The 15,474-nt window shown below is 50.9% G+C and overlaps 1 protein-coding gene across 4 annotated transcripts in view; it reads left to right on the top strand.

The window, feature by feature from the left end:
* The window catches only part of LOXHD1 (lipoxygenase homology PLAT domains 1), a 193,735-nt gene extending 185,636 nt beyond the window's left edge, over positions 1-8,099 (top strand). For all 4 annotated transcript variants that reach the window (XM_043444370.1, XM_043444369.1, XM_043444371.1 and 1 more), the window contains 2 exons: positions 909-1,067; positions 7,045-8,099. In XM_043444370.1, the coding sequence (XP_043300305.1) occupies positions 909-1,067; positions 7,045-7,525 (640 nt within the window). In that variant the 3' untranslated portion in view covers positions 7,526-8,099. The remainder of the gene's footprint in view (positions 1-908; positions 1,068-7,044) is intronic.
* The last annotated feature ends 7,375 nt before the right edge of the window (positions 8,100-15,474 follow it).

Here is a 15,474-nt window from a genome sequence, read left to right as displayed (position 1 = left end):
TTAATTACAGCAAGTCCAGTATGTGGCAGGACTGGAAATCACACAGATGTTATTCCACATCTGTGCAAATGAGGAGCTCGCAGTCTACTTGGAAAGGGAGACAGTCACCCATAAAAACGCAAATAAGACAGCATGGAATTCAGTTCTAGTGAGAAGTAGGGAGGGAGGGGAGAGCCTCTAAGATGCTTCATAGGAAAAATCAAAATTAGGTCTCGTGTAACAGCACCCCCGCTTAGCACTCCCGGCTGCCCGCCACGCCCCAGAGAATCTCACGTCTTCCTGTACATCAGAGCTGCTTCTGAAATGCCCAGATGCCCACTTCATCTCCCTGCTGCCTCCAGAATCTCTTAAATAGAGCCTCCTCCTCCCATAACCTCACTTCACCCTCTTTTCAACCCCCCTCTGCGTGAAGATGGGCTGAGCTGCCCCACTCCCAAAAGGCAGCCCACCCCACTTCTTTTCCATTGCCCCTTCCCTCCCTGAGCCCAAACTCCAGCCAAGCCAGCCCTCCTTCCAGAAATGACCGCACCTCCAACCACATGACTTTGCCAAATCAAGTCCTCATCAGAAGATGCTTCCCTTCCCCTTCCTTCTGCTCCCTGAATCTCACCTCCCTCCTCAGCCCAGTGCTGAGGGCCCAGGGCCTCACCCTCCTCCAACACCATCCACTATTACCAATCACTGATTCTGGGAACAGGCAGCTGGAAGGGCTTTTTAATGGTTCCAATTGTCTTGTTCCAAAACTAGACTGAACCCCTCAAGCAATGGAGGCCTGATATCAGGTCTCGCTTGCCAGTCTATCCCTGTCCCTCAGACCAGCACTTAGGATACAGTGGGCACTGGATAAATGCTTACTTCCTTCAGTGGGCATGAGCAGCGCTCACTGATGGTACCTTTGTGTCCTGCAGGGGGACCACAGACACATTTGAGTTCGACAGCGTCTTCTTAGGGGACATTGCCTCTCTCTGCGTGGGCCACCTCGCCAGGGAGGACCGGTTCATCCCCAAAAGAGAGCTGGTCTGGCACGTCAAAACCATCACCATCACCGAGATGGAGTATGGCAACGTGTACGTGCTGGGCCTCCACCCTCTTCCCCCGGGAGGCCTGCAGCCAGACCGTGGACAAGATGGCAGGGGGTGGGGAGGTGTCCCTTGCGAGGCATCTGAGTCAGAGAGGAAGGAGGCAGCTGTGGTGGTTCTTGAGTTTTCTGAACCAGAGGATTACCCTGGAGGCAGGGGCCTAGACTCAATGACCTTGGGTGCTCCAGCCTTTTTATCCAGTGATGCTTCTTTGGAAGGAGAGAAGAGCCAGCCAGGCAGTGCCAGACAGCTGAGTCTTTCCTTGCCTGCCCCCGTGATCACTGTGTGATGGCGAAGAGATGCAGCTTTGAAGCCTGCTGCTCCACAGTCAAAGGGAATGCCCGTCATCTCTGTGGGCAGAGCGGGGACCAGCAGAGAAATCCCACGCCCACCGCCCCAAGGACCCCAGATAAGGAGCTTTACATTTCCCCCTCCAGGGCCTTCTGAGGACATTTCTAGAGGATTAGGGGTCTTAGTTACCTGGGTAACAGTTCGCAGCCATCAGTTTTTCTAATTAAAACCACTTGGTAACCGTGTTGGAAGCCAGAAAGAGCCCTGAGGCTCTAGAAGGCAGAAAAGACACTAAAAAGGAACCAGGAGAGGATGATGGGGAAGCAGAGGGCAGCGTGTGCCTCAGGGAGGGTAAGCCCAAGGAGAGGCTAAGACAGCAGGGCCACCCCCAGAACCACTGTCCGCCCCTCCGGGCCCCCCCCACCGTGCCCCTCCCGGGCTGGCCCTGCTCTTGGCAGCATCTTTCACACGAACTGCAGCAGACAGAAGCAGCAGCCCTCCCTTTCCAGGTGGGTCCCAGCTTCAGGCTCCAGCCTTCAGGGCCCGAGCCTCTCAGGCAATGTCTGTCCACACTCTACCTGCACCCGCCGGCTCCCTGGAACTGGCTGTCTCTGAGCAAGACTCCCCTTGGGGAATGGAGCAGGAAAGGGTTCTGACATGTGAGCTTGTCTCTTAGCTATCTCAGGCTGCTGTGACCAAATCCCTGGACTGGGTGGCTCAGACAGCGGGCATTCTTTCCTCATACCTTGGAGCCCGGAAGTCAGAGGTCAGGGTGCCAGCAGGGTTGAGTTCCCCTGAGGCCTCCCTTGCTAGCTCAGTGTGTGTGCACATGGCAGAGAGAAGGAGATGTGGTGTCTCTTCTTCTCTTCACTAGGTGGCCCTAGTGAGCAAACCTGCCAATGCAGGAGACATAAGAGACATGGGTTCCATCCCTGGGTTGAGAGGAAACCCTGGAGGAGGGCCTTGCAACCCACTCCAGTATTCTTGCCTGGAGAATCCCATAGACAGAGGAGCCCAGCAGGCTATGGTCTATGGGGTGGCAAAGAGTCAGACACGGCTGAAGCAACTTCACACACACACACACACTTCTTCCCAAGGGCACTAATCCCATCATGGGTCCCCATCCTAATGACTTCATTTAAACCTGATGACCTCCCAAAGCCCCATGCACAAATGCCATCACATTGGGGTAAGAATTTGGGGAAAGAGAATTCAGTTCATAGCAGTTCCCTCTCAGGCTGCAATATTATATTGTTGTTCTTTGGGGAAAAACCAGCTGGGGTACAGGAAACACTGTAGAAATCACTGGGTGAAGCTGTGATGAGGACTTGGGAGCTGGATTAGAGGGTTGGGGAGCGTTCCAGCCCACCAGCAAGCCAACCTACTGTACTGCCTCCCAACTGCAAGGAACATGGCTGCTCATACTTTGCTACAAATGCCCCAAGTAAACAAGACAATACAATACAATAACAGAAGAGTCACCACATAAGTTAGCTTTAAACACACAGTGTCAGCTCTGAGAGAGTCAAAGGTCTCAACGCCACCCGGCACCTTCCAGTCTCAGGAGGGAGGGGAGTGAAGAACTTCCCAACCCACAGTCCTCAGCTGAGCTGTAGGATTCCTTGTCCAGTAGAAAGAATCTACCACTCCCAGTGAAGCAGCTTTTCCTACACTCTCAAAAGTGTGGCCTTTTGTCAGCTGGGCTGGGAGGTGAGGAAGGGATGTCCACGGGCTGGACATCAAAGGGGGTGTAGGGAGTCCAGACTCCAGATGCTCCAGCCATCACCCAGTCAGCCCGTGGCTTTAGGCCATCGCCCAGCTCCTCTCTGGGAGGAGACATGGATGCTCTTTAGAGTCTGGCGGGAGGGGAAAGATGGCAGGAGTACAGCCTGAGAGGCTCTCAGAAGTCATACTCCAGCCTGCCTACCATGCTGGTCTCAAGTCTGTGATTTCTGGTGGCTGACCACCTCCCTCCCTCTCTGCCAAATATCAGCTCTATCCAGAGTGAGGACGGGGCAGGGCTGTGTGTCACTGTGGCTATTTACATGTCACCATCCTGTGTGTGTATTTGTCGCTCAGTCGTGTCCAACTCTTCATAACCTCTTGGACTATAGCCCACCAGACTTCTCTGTCCGTGGAATTCTCCAGGCAGGAATACTGGAGTGGGTTCCCATTCTCTTCTCCAGGGGATCTTCCCAACCCAAGGATTGAACCCAGATCTCTTGCATTGCAGGCAGATTCTTCACTATCTGAGCCTATTTACATGTCACCGTGCTCAGTTCAGTTCAGTTCAGTTCAGTCTCTCGGTCATGTCTGACTCTTTGTGACCCCATGGACTATAGCATGCCAGGCTTCCCTGTCCATCACCAACTCCTGGAGCTTGCTCAAACTCATGTCCATCAAGTTGGTGGCGCCATCCAACAATCTTATCCTCTGTTGTCCCCTTCTCCTCCTGCCCTCAATCTTTCCCAGCATCAGGGTCTTTTCCAGTGAGTCAGCTCTTCACATCAGGTGGCCAAAGTCACTGTTCTAGAACACATTTAAATCTTACCATGTAAAGACCACCTACATAACACTGTATATAGATCCATGGTTCCTTTCTAACCAGCATGTTTGGCCATAATATCTGGATTTTCATGAAATACAAAATAATTCTATCTCAATCTCTTATGAAAATAAATTTTCACCTTCCAACTGATTCCAGTCCTGAATCTCGCAGCATTTCTGACCAGCTCTTTGTTGTTAATATCCTCAGGACTTCAGTGGAAGGACACACAGAGAGGCTTTTGTTTCTTTTTTTTTTTAAACCCAAAAAGAAATCGTTGTTTTATCTCATTATCACATATAATACATAATCATTTTAAAATTCAAATAAGGCAAAAAAATGTGTATGAAAGAAAGAAAAAAAATCCCTTTCGTAAAACAAAGTAAAATTCCCTGAAGTCCTATCCATCAGAGAAGGTCACCATGAACATTTGGTGACCCCATTCTCTCTGGTCATTTTTTGATGTCTCACACACACACACTGTTCAGAGAAGGATGATCATATTCAACATATTTCTAACATATTCACTTGTGTTCATTATTCTCTACTTTGTCTTTATTCTTGTTCACGAGCCTATTGCAAGTGAGAACAGCCTGGCATGTTCTTCCACAGCTGGAGTCTTGACTCCACAGAGCCCTGAGGTCCCACATTTTGGTGATCTTATAATTATGTCTATTAGGAAACGTTTCCTTATAACTACACCAGGGACTATTCTTCAGCCATTAAAAACAATGAATTAAATATGTACCAGAACACTTGGAGCCATTCCCAGGAAGCATTGTTGAGTGAGAAAAGCAAGATATGGGGAAGCATGTTATTATATGATGCCATTTTGTAAAGGGAACACTGATGTCCCACATGTGTGTGGGTCTATGTGCGTTCTGTGCAAGGTTGGGTGAAACGGAGGGAAATTTGGCAAGATACATCCACAACTGTTACATGAGTTATCTGAGGTGAAGGCAGGATGCAGGAGGGGAAAGGAGGGGGAAAGGGAGACAGAGCCAAGCATAAAAGAAAAGAGTGCATTTAGAAAACCACATATGATCACAGGATTTGTGCATTTATATAGAATTATGTATATTAGTGGACATTTGCATAAAGAAATACATTTTAAGTGAATGTTTAAGCAAAGAAGGCAAATATATCTCCCTCTAAGAAAGTGTGGTATGTAACAACAACCCAGATTTATCAAGTGACAAGTTGGAGGAAGAGAGCTCTCCAGACAGAATTCGAATTTCCTGCCAAGTGTCTTTAAACGGCTGGCTCTGGTGGTGGCCGGGCAGGCTGGCTCTGGGCCCCGGCTCTGGGTCACCTTGTACAATGACTTCTCTTCTCCAAGCCTTTGTTTCCCTTCTGTGGAACTGGAGGAGACGAACTCTATGACCCGGGGAGTTGACGAAATGCAAGAATGCCAAACCCAGGCATTTAGTGAGCATGCAGAAAACCAAGTTCTTTTTGCTGTTATAGATTTTCAGCTAAAAATTAATTTTTCATCATTGGGCACACCCTTTCAGGGCTACGTTTCTGAAATCATTAGCCAGTACCAGAATTGCTTATTTCCAAAACTGTTAAAGTGTTAGGAATTTGGATGGGGGGAAAAAACAAGGACATTTGTTCAGTCCAAACCTCTAGCATTGCCAGCGGGAAAACGAAGGTCACATAGGTGGGAGGCGGCAGGGCTGGGGCAGACCCCAGCCCCGTTATGCCCCATGCAGTGCTTTCCCACGGCTCTGACTTCTTCCTATAATTATTGGACTCACTGTCATTACCCAGAGGCTAATACTGGGGATGGGGTTAGAGAAGGGACTGTTTGGTCCAAGACCATTTCTCTTGGCCCTGGACTTGCTTCTGCATATGGTAGCTTCTTCAGCACTTTGCTCCCCTTTGTACTGTGTCACCCATGAGCACATGCATGTGTGTGCAGACACACAACACGCATATACACACACACACCCATGGTTCAACTCAGCCAAGTGCAAGGGATTTGGGAGCATACATCTATCTCGTAGTTACTTTTCCCCTTGACTTGGCCTGGGATTGTCGTTCTGGTCCCATAGCTCCTCTGAAGGTGACAACAGTGGGTAAAAGCATTCATCAGTCCCTTGGGATGAGCAAGGGGATCAGCCTGGAGGGTGTGCAGTGAGCTTAGAGAAGGGGAGGAACAGGTCAGAGAGGTAAACCCTGGGCGGAGGATCAGATCGTGTAAGGTCTTGCAGGCCTTTGTAAGGTGGTGGCTTTTACTAATACTTATTCTAAGTATTACTCCATCACCAGTTCACTGGACATGAGTTTGAGCAAGCTCCGGGAGATACTGAAGGAATCCTGGCGTGCTGTATGTAGTCCATAGGGTTGCAAAGAGTCAGACACGACTGAGCGACTGAACAACAAAAATTCTGGGAAGAAGGATGAAAAAGAAAAGGAGAATCAAGGGGCAGTTTAAATTCTGAGCAGGATAACATTCTCGGGCTTACATCTCAGCAGGATCACTTGGATGCTGTGCAGAGAATTCACTGTAGTAGGTATTGAGAAGCAGGGAGACCAGTTAGGAGGCTGACACATTCCAGATAGAAGATGGTGGTGACTTGGATGAGAGGGGTGGCAGGGCAGTTAGTGAGATTGTAATGATTCTGGACTTATTAGATTGTATTTTAAAGACGGGGTCAGTGGGAATTGCTGGTGGATCAGATGTGGAGTGGCTCCGCAGGTAATGAATCCACCTGCAATGCAGGAGACACAGGAGATGCAGGTTCGATTCCTGTGTCAGGAAGATCCCCTGCCGGAGGAAATGGCAACCCACTCCAGTATTCTGGCCTAAAAAATCCTAAGGACAGGGAGCCTGGTGGGCTACAGTCCATGGAGTCTCAAAGAGTCAGACACAACTAAACATAGAGAGACTAAACATAGATGTGGAGTGTGAGAGGAAAAAGCAAAGGAGAATCAAGGGGCAGTTTAAAAGATGGTGATGTCAGGCACTGTCAATTTTCAGATGAACGAGGCCTATCCTCACTTTTGACGCAGACAGTTCTCGCCCTGAGATCTTGTCGTCTGGGACAGGATCTCTGGTGGATGCCCAGGATCCCGGAGGGGAGGGTGTAAGCCCTCACAAACCCCCTTCATTCCCGCCGGCAGGTATTTCTTCAACTGCGACAGCCTCATCCCCCTCAAGAGGAAGAGGAAGTACTTCAAGGTCTTCGAGGTCACCAAGACTACGGAGAGCTTTGCCAGCAAGGTCCAGAGCCTGGTACCGGTCAAGTACGAGGTCATCGTGACGACCGGCTACGAGCCCGGGGCGGGCACTGACGCCAACGTCTTCGTGACCATCTTTGGGTCCAACGGCGACACGGGCAAGCGGGAGCTGAAGCAGAAGATGCGCAACCTGTTTGAGCGGGGCAGCACCGACCGCTTCTTCCTGGAGACGCTGGAGCTGGGCGAGCTGCGCAAGGTGCGCCTGGAGCACGACGGCAGTGGCTGCCGCCCGGGCTGGCTGGTGGACAGGGTGGAGGTCACCAACACCAGCTCCGGGGTGGCCACCGTCTTCACCTGCGGCAGGTGGCTGGACAAGAAGCGGGGCGACGGGCTCACCTGGAGGGACCTCTTCCCTTCCGTCTGAGGGCTGCAGGCCCGCCCTCTCCCTTCGCACCAGCTCGCCCCGACCACACCTGCCACCCTCCCCCAGGGCTTTCCGGAGTCCTTTCCTGAAAGCCTCCCAGAGCTGGGATTAGGGGGCCAGAGCTCCCTGGCCCTTCGGAGGTCACTGTGGGTGATGGCTGGTACGGTCCTGCCCTCTCCCGGGTCTCCTGAATCTATAGGAATCCATCATGTGTGTCGTAATCTGTGGCTGCCCAAAAATAACTTTTGTCATTTTCTTTTTCAGTAACAGTAGTGACCAGGCTGAGACTTGCGGCTGGGTGTGGATGGGAAATTGGGGCTTTACCCAGGGGATAGAAGTGGGGAAGAAGAGGTCTTCAATGTGATGTATTTTAAGCAAGAACTAATTAACACTTCCCCCCCCAAAAAAAAACCTGAGCTAATTAAATTATTACCAACCACACCCTGCAATGAATTCATCTTGGCATCTGCTCACTTAGAAACACATTCCCAGTTTCAATAAATCCAGTGGCCAATGGAGAAAAACATCAGGAGGAAGAATTTTAGCTGAAAGGATTTATGAGCCTGTGAACAGATACCTGATTCTTTCCATCACTTTTCAAAGAATGCATTGCCAAGTGCCCGCGGCTGCCCCAGCCAGAGATAACACAGTTGAGACACAGAGACCTGAGCAGGTGATGAGTTGCGGGCAGTAGAAGGGAGAGGTCGCCTGGAACAGCCTGGTCCCTGCGCATGGGGCCTGGGAGGACAGGGGGACATCTGTGGTGCTTAGCACTTGTCATCTGTGGCTCGCTGTGGGCAATGTGGACGGACAGCTGAGAGGGACTGGAAGAAGATAAAGGTGTGGTCTCTGCCCTTGACGGGGATGACCCTGATGGAGAGGCAGCCGGAGAGCCCCATATCTGTGTGGCCCTCCGGCTGTGTGTGGCGCACACACACACACACACGCATGTGCACACACACACACACACACACACACACACACACACACACTCCCTGATCAACCATCACAAGAGTGCAGCAGAACTCAGCCCCTGACTTCTCATTTTCCTGCAGAGGGCGGGGTGGGACTGAGCAGAAAGGTGCATCAGGCCAGGAAGTCTTCCTGTAGGAGGCACCCCATATCAGCATTTCTGCCATGTCACCACAGGCCCTCTAACCCAGACAGGTGTAAACTTGGTGAGGCTTCCTGGCTCTGCACTCTCAGAGACCCTTGGAGAGAGGCCGCCACAGTAAGCACAGGTCCAGAAGCAGCAAGAAGCAGACCTGAGTCCCAGCTCTTCCTTTTCCCTGTTGGGAGAGATTGGGCACATTATCTCATGTCTCAGGCCTCAGTTTTCTCATCTGTTAAATAGGAAGAATAACACCAACTTCGTAGATTATTATGAAGACTAAGTGAGTTAAAATGCAGACCAGTTAATTCAGCACTTGCAATGAAGCGTTTGTCCATCATATTGAATAAGCAGGACTCAAGGGGCTGGGGTAGGATCGGGGAGCAGTAATCATTAAACAGCTTTCTCTGTGTCTTTTTCTGGAGCTGGTTCTTCCCCTGTCCCTGGACGAAAATTAAGGCAAGCCTCATAACTCTTCTGGACTCTCGTAGGTAATAAAACGTCCAACAGCCTCTTTAAAGCCACAAAGTCCATCTCAGTTCTGTAATTTAAATGTTTGGCTCCAGTACAAAGACCAAAGCATTCCACTTAGAGTAGAGTCTCCTCCCATCCCCCAGCTCAGTCCAGTCCCAAGCGGGAACCGAAGTGAGAAAACAGGAGTGTGTGTGTGTGTGTGTGTGTGTGTGTGTGTGTGTGTGTGAGAGTGTGCACACATATGTGTATGAGTATGGAGTCAGCCTCACCTCCCGTCCCCACCTTGCACTTTTACTCCTGACCCTGATACCCCACCTTTGGGGGAGGGAGGAGAGGTGAAGAGGGCAGCTTCCTGTTGGGGGCCCCAGTGTGGTCAGCATCCTTCTTCCTGGACTGGCGGCGTCTGGAGCCTTCCTCCCATGAGCACTTGTGTGGGCTCTTTCTCAGGCCCCTCACCTCCCTCTCCCACTGTGTCTGCTTAGAATCTAAGACACCCAAAAGGAGGTTCTCTGGCATCCTCTGCTCTAACAAATCCTGGGCACTCAGGCCACCCTGCCATCAGCAGTCGGTTAGCCCATCTTTCACGCCCACAATCTCTCTGGATGCAGCAGGGCCCTGTGTCCTCAGCTGAGATGGACACATCCCCCTCTCCAAATAGCCCCATTGAAACCCCAGTCATAGCCTTGAGCAAAAGGGCAGCCAAAAGGAGGGAAGGGGTACTCCAGGCCCACCCTCATCTCTTTCTGAAAGTCCTGCCCTCGTATCCGTGCCCACCTCCTTCTCAGGATCTCCGTCCGTCTGTCCTCTGTCATACCTGGAGGGTGATGCTCAGCTCAAAGTTAAAAGTGCTTTCTGCCATGTCCTCTGGCAAGCGCTACGCCATCTGAGCATGGAATGTAGCATCCACTGTTGATCCAGCCAACACTGGGAAGGGAAAGGCCCTGTGTTCTTTTCAGTTGCTGATATGCTCAATAAATGTGGGCTTACTCTTACTGCAAAGGGCTGGACTGGTTTGGGAATATACCCCATGATCTGCGTCAACTTTCTTTCCGTCTCTTCTTGGCCTGGGCTCTTCTCCCTCCTCACCAGGGACTTGTGAAGATGGGATGAAACTACTGCCGTGAAAGCTATCAAAACTGTTATCCCTTCTGTTCATCGGGCTGTACTTCATCTCCCGCAGGGCACCTCCTACCCGCCTGGTTTCCCCAAGTCCCTGGGGACCTGGGCCAGTTACCCCGGCTGTGTGTCCAGCAATGCCACGCACTGTCCGTCTGCTGAGCCTCTGGTTGGAGCCATTCCTCGGGCTCCAAGTCTCCTCCCCACCATCCAGCCCTCCCTCCCATCCTGTTCTGAGGCTGCAGGCCAGTCCGGCCTCCCTGCTTCAGAGGGGCAGGACCTGAGGACTAGAACAGGCCTCTGACTCACCAAGGCTCCCAGAGGGACAAGGCTGCGCTTGCGGAGGACGCCCTTGGCGCTCCCAGAGGAGGTGGGGTGGAGATGTGCAGCGCAGTGGACAGGGGAGTCTTGCGGAACCCTCCTGCATCAGGTCCCCTCCCGCATCAGGTCCCCTCCCCACGGATCTGCTTCTTCGGGCTGGGCACTGCCCTTCCCTTGGGGCCCTGAAGTTCCCCTTCCCCCTCCCAGGCTGCAGGTGACCCCACTTAGCAGGGTACTGGGGAGAAGGGCAGCGAAAGGAGGGGCCCCTGCTGACCCTGCTCACACCTGCTGTGCCCTCTCTGCCCTGAGGAGGAAATGCAGGGCCCCTCCCGCAGAAGCCTCCCAGAGTGGGCACACTCCAAATCTACCCCCCCCCCAGCTCCACCAGCCCCTGGGCTGGGCTCCACCGGTCAATTCCTGGAAGGGCAGCAAGAAAAGCTGGGATTGGGAAAAGTAAGCAGGCAGCCCAGGATGTAAATGTTAAGGAGGCACTCAACCTCAGCCTTGTGCGAAGGCAGGGCTGGCACCCAAGAGTGGGACTTCCTTAAACATTGCACCCAGGGCACCTTGCTTGCCTCTTCATCCCTAGTCCTGGCCCTAGAAGAAAGACATTCTTCTACCCAAAGGCCCCACAAAGCTCTGTATCCCAATAGTCCTAATCACAAGACTGAGACTCAACAGCCAGCAGTGGGGAAGGTGATCAGCCCCTTCTCTATGGAAGGTGTCTCCTGAACCCTTCTCACCTCCAGGTCCCTGCTGCTGACATGGCCCCTGGTCATTGCTGGGGCATCAGCCTTGGCCAGCGGCACTGGATAGTCCCTTTCCTCCAACCAAGACAAAATCTCTTAAAAGTGAAAGTCGCTCAGTTATGTCTCACTCTTTGCGACCCCATGGACTGTAGCTGGCCAGTCTCCTCTGTCCATGGAATTCTCCAGGCCAGAATACTGGAGTGGGTTGCCATTCCCTTCTCCAGGGGATCTTCCCAACCCAGGGATCAAACCCAGGTCTCCCACATTGCAGGCAGATTCTTTACCATCTGAATCACCAGGGAAGCCCCAAAACCCCTTAAAGTGAAGAAAACAAAACAAGGAATAGTCTTGTCCTCCTCTTTTCCTCTGTTCTATTTCCTACCGTCTTCTCTAGACCTGCTCATTCCTTCCCCAACCCCACCCCTCTCCCGCATTGACAGCTCATATTGCTAGAAAATTCTTTTTTATAAGGATGGCTTCTTGAGTGCCAAGGTTTATATCAGCACCATCTTTCCTCATTTGATTCTGAGACAAGTTTGCATTAAAGAATATTTGGAGAGAATCTTAAATGTAAAGCTATAACTACAAACAAAGTATTTCCAAATAAAAGCCTACATGTGTGCATGTGTGCTAATTCGCTTCAGTCGTATCCGACCCTGTGCAACCCTATGGACTCCCAGGATCCTCTACCCACAGGGATTCTCCAGGCAAGAATACTGGGTGGATTGCCATGCCCTCCTCCAGAGGATCTTCCGAACCCAGGGATCAAACCTGCATTAGCAGGCAGGTTCTTTACCCCAAGCACCACCTGGGAAGCCCAAATACCCCGGGGTCCACATTAAAGAAAAAGACTCATTTGCAATTAGCACAAGTTATTTACACAGGAAATGTTACACCAAAGTCTAAGAAACACTTTTGCTCTGAAGCAGGTTAAACAAAAGCCTTCAATCATATTTTCTCAGCTCTTTGAGCAACACTCTCCTTCCAAGATTTTGTTATAAGTAAATACAACTCACTTCAGATATACCCCTTCTGAATTCTGATTACGTGGGCTCCAAATGGAATAAGGTCAGATGCCCACTTCAGGAGGACCCTTGGTGCTATATCTTTGTACTGAGCATGGACCCCCATTGCTCTCAGCCCCTTGGCAGATGTTGACACTGGGCGTCACCCACCTGCAAACAGTCAAATGCCCTCAGTGAGGGCAAGAGAAGTCTTCTGGGGACCTCAGCCTTGGACAAAGGGAGTATGGGCAAGGACATTTGACATTTCTAGTCCTAAATTCAAAAGGAGAAGGTTGGGTAGCATCACTGGAATGGGAGGAGGGGGGCAGTGATGCTAATGAGCTGGAGGGAGGGTGGGTTCTGTGCTTCTAGCCTCAAGGCCTCAATGTAGCTTTTCTTTTAGACTTTCCAGCTGAATGTGGAAGAGACTTTTAATCAAGCAGTTGTTCCCGGTGTCTTGATTTTAAGGCCTCAGTCACCAGCCCTTCTGCTGGACAGACATTACTGGTGGCTGACCATGGCCTGGAATGGCCAGAGAGGAAGAGTGGACATTGATGGGGCCTCGGAAACTCTCCAGAGAAAGGAGAGGGAGGGGAGGAAGAGAGGAGAAAGACTATGAAAGGAAGGGATTAAAAGTAAAAAAAACACGCACACACCATCACCGTCATCATCTTTGTCATGGCTATTATTTATACAGCGCTGACTATATTCCAGACAGTGCCTTACCCGCGTGAGTTCATTGAAGCCTCAGAAAGATCTTTGAGACAGGTGCTATTGTTTCTCCTATTTCATAGATAAAGAAACAGAAGCACAGAAAGTGTAAGCAACTTGCCCAAAGTCACACAGCTAACAGGTGCCACAGAAGGGCAGGGGTTTTCCTCAAATAGAATATTAGACGGAAGCTCAAAGGTAGAAGAACTTCAGCTGTGGCTGGTTGCGGGCAGGGAGGGTTCTGAGATGGAAAGCGCTTGGGAAGGGCAGGTCCCGTGGGCAGGAGCCCTGCTGGCAGGTGAGGCTGCTCACAGAGCAAAGCTAAGTGTGGAAGGACAGTGCCTGGTGGGGAAGGCTCTGGTGTGTCCCCCTTCCGGGCAATGGGGAGTGGGGGGCAGAATCAGGGCCAGAGGTCCGGCGTCATCTGGGGGCCACGGGGTGTGTGCCGAGTGCAGCGGCTGGGGAGGCCTGAGGGGGAGGTGGGGCCGGGGTGTTGGTTAACCTTCGGGGTCACCTGACTGTGCATGGAACATGATTCCCAGGTGTTTCTGGGGTCGGGGGGTGGTTCAGATGAGATGAGCATTTGAGTCAGTGGACGAGGCAGAGTAACCGGCCCTCCCCTGTGTGCGTGGGCCTCATCCAATACCTGGAGTGTCTCAAGAGAACCAAAAGCAGAGGAAGGGAGGATGTATCCCCTTGCTTCCTGCCAGAGGGCCTGGGAATTTCCCCATCGGCTCCCTGGTTCTCAGGCCTTCTGGACTCAGACTGAATTACCCTGTTGGCTTTCCTGGGTCTCCAGCTTACAGAGGGCAGATGTAGGACAACTCAGGCTCCAGAATCCCGTGAGCCAATTCTTCCTCAAAATAAATCTCCATATCTATAAATAACATATCATATCCTGTATTATATCATATTAACCCTACTGATTCTGCTTCCTGAAAGAGCCCTGACAATCACAGCCAGACTCCATCCTCCTTAACCTCCTGAGGGTTATGGAGACTGGGAGTCACAGGCAGAGCCGGGGTGTTTTCTGAGAAGTCTGCCCTCCTGGGCACTGTGATAGGAGGTGGGAGAGGGGTGGAGATTCGGAAGGCTACCCACCAGCCCCCGTGTTGGGTGGGCACAGAATCCAAGGAAATAGAGCCACTCTCCCAACCCCATAAGGCTGTGCCCCAACAGAGATTAAGTAGCCAGAGATGACAGACGGGGCCTGTGGGATGTTGGGGGAAGGAGTTTGGCCTCCTATCCGAGTGCTTACAGCTGGCAAACAGGGATAGCGGGGTGTGGCGGAGCGAAGACTAAGGAGCCCAGGTTCCCAGAGCAACAGATACAGGTGGAACTGTGGGGAAAAAGACAGACAGCGTTTTGGATCATCTGACTCGATGAGAGCTAGAGATTTAAACGTTCATTTTGTTTGTGTGTGTGTTAGTCACTCAGTCGTGTCTGACTCTGCAACCCCATGCACTGTAGCCCGCCAGGCTCCTCTGTAGATGGAGTTCTCCAGGCAAGAGTACTGGAGGGGGTTGCCATTCCCTTCTCCAGGGGATCTTGCCAACCCAGGGATTAAACCCCAGTCTCTTGCCTTGCAGGCAGATACTTTACCATCTGAACCACCAGGGAAGCCCATTTAACATTCATTTAAATGTATGAAATTACATACAAAATGAGTGAAAGCGATGGACCTTAGTTAATAATAAGGTAACAATTTTGGTTCCTCCACTACAGCAAATGCATCTACCAAGGCAAGATGCTAATGGGTGGCCACGAGGGAGCATATGGGAGCTCTCTACTTTTTTTTCAATTTTCTGTACACCTAAAACTGTTCTAAAAAATAAAGTCTGTGACTGAGGGGGAAAAAAGTTCATTCACATGGGCTCTGCTTGTAATTTCTGAGAGAAAGTCATCTTCCAGGTCACTGACCCACACTTTTCTGAGAATAGACTCTAGACACCGCAGAGTGTCTGAATTTGGGCTCTTATGAAGGAATAAAAAATCCAAGCCCCAACTTTCAAAAATCAAATCTTTCTCTCCTATGGAGAAACTGAGGAGCCTCCAGATCAAAACATAAGAGGTTACATTTGAAAATGATAAAAAAAAAAAAAAAAGGAACTTTCTGCCTTAAGATCCATAAGCTAAAGTTTAGGAAAACAGGTTAATTAGATGGTTGGTTCAGAGAATAGAACAGATTCTTGGAGAGATAAAGAGGAAAGAGAAAATAATAGATAAGAGAGGAGGAGGAGGGAGGGAGTTGGGAGCAGCAGAAGTGGGGAAGCTGAGGGAGGAAGAGGAAAAAGGGAAACACGTGAAGGACAGGCAGAGGATGAGGAGAGGGCGAGGTGAGGAAGAGACAGCAAACACTGCCAGGTGTTCCGATGAACACAGGTCTGTCTTGGAGCACTTTTCTCCAGGCATGCCCTGGGTAAGCACAGAAATAAACACCCTGCACAAGTGAGGTGTAGTTAG

The sequence above is a fragment of the Cervus canadensis genome, chromosome 23 (assembly GCF_019320065.1).
Source record: "Cervus canadensis isolate Bull #8, Minnesota chromosome 23, ASM1932006v1, whole genome shotgun sequence".
Taxonomy (NCBI): Eukaryota; Metazoa; Chordata; class Mammalia; order Artiodactyla; family Cervidae; genus Cervus; species Cervus canadensis.
This window is presented reverse-complemented; position numbering and strand designations above follow the sequence as displayed.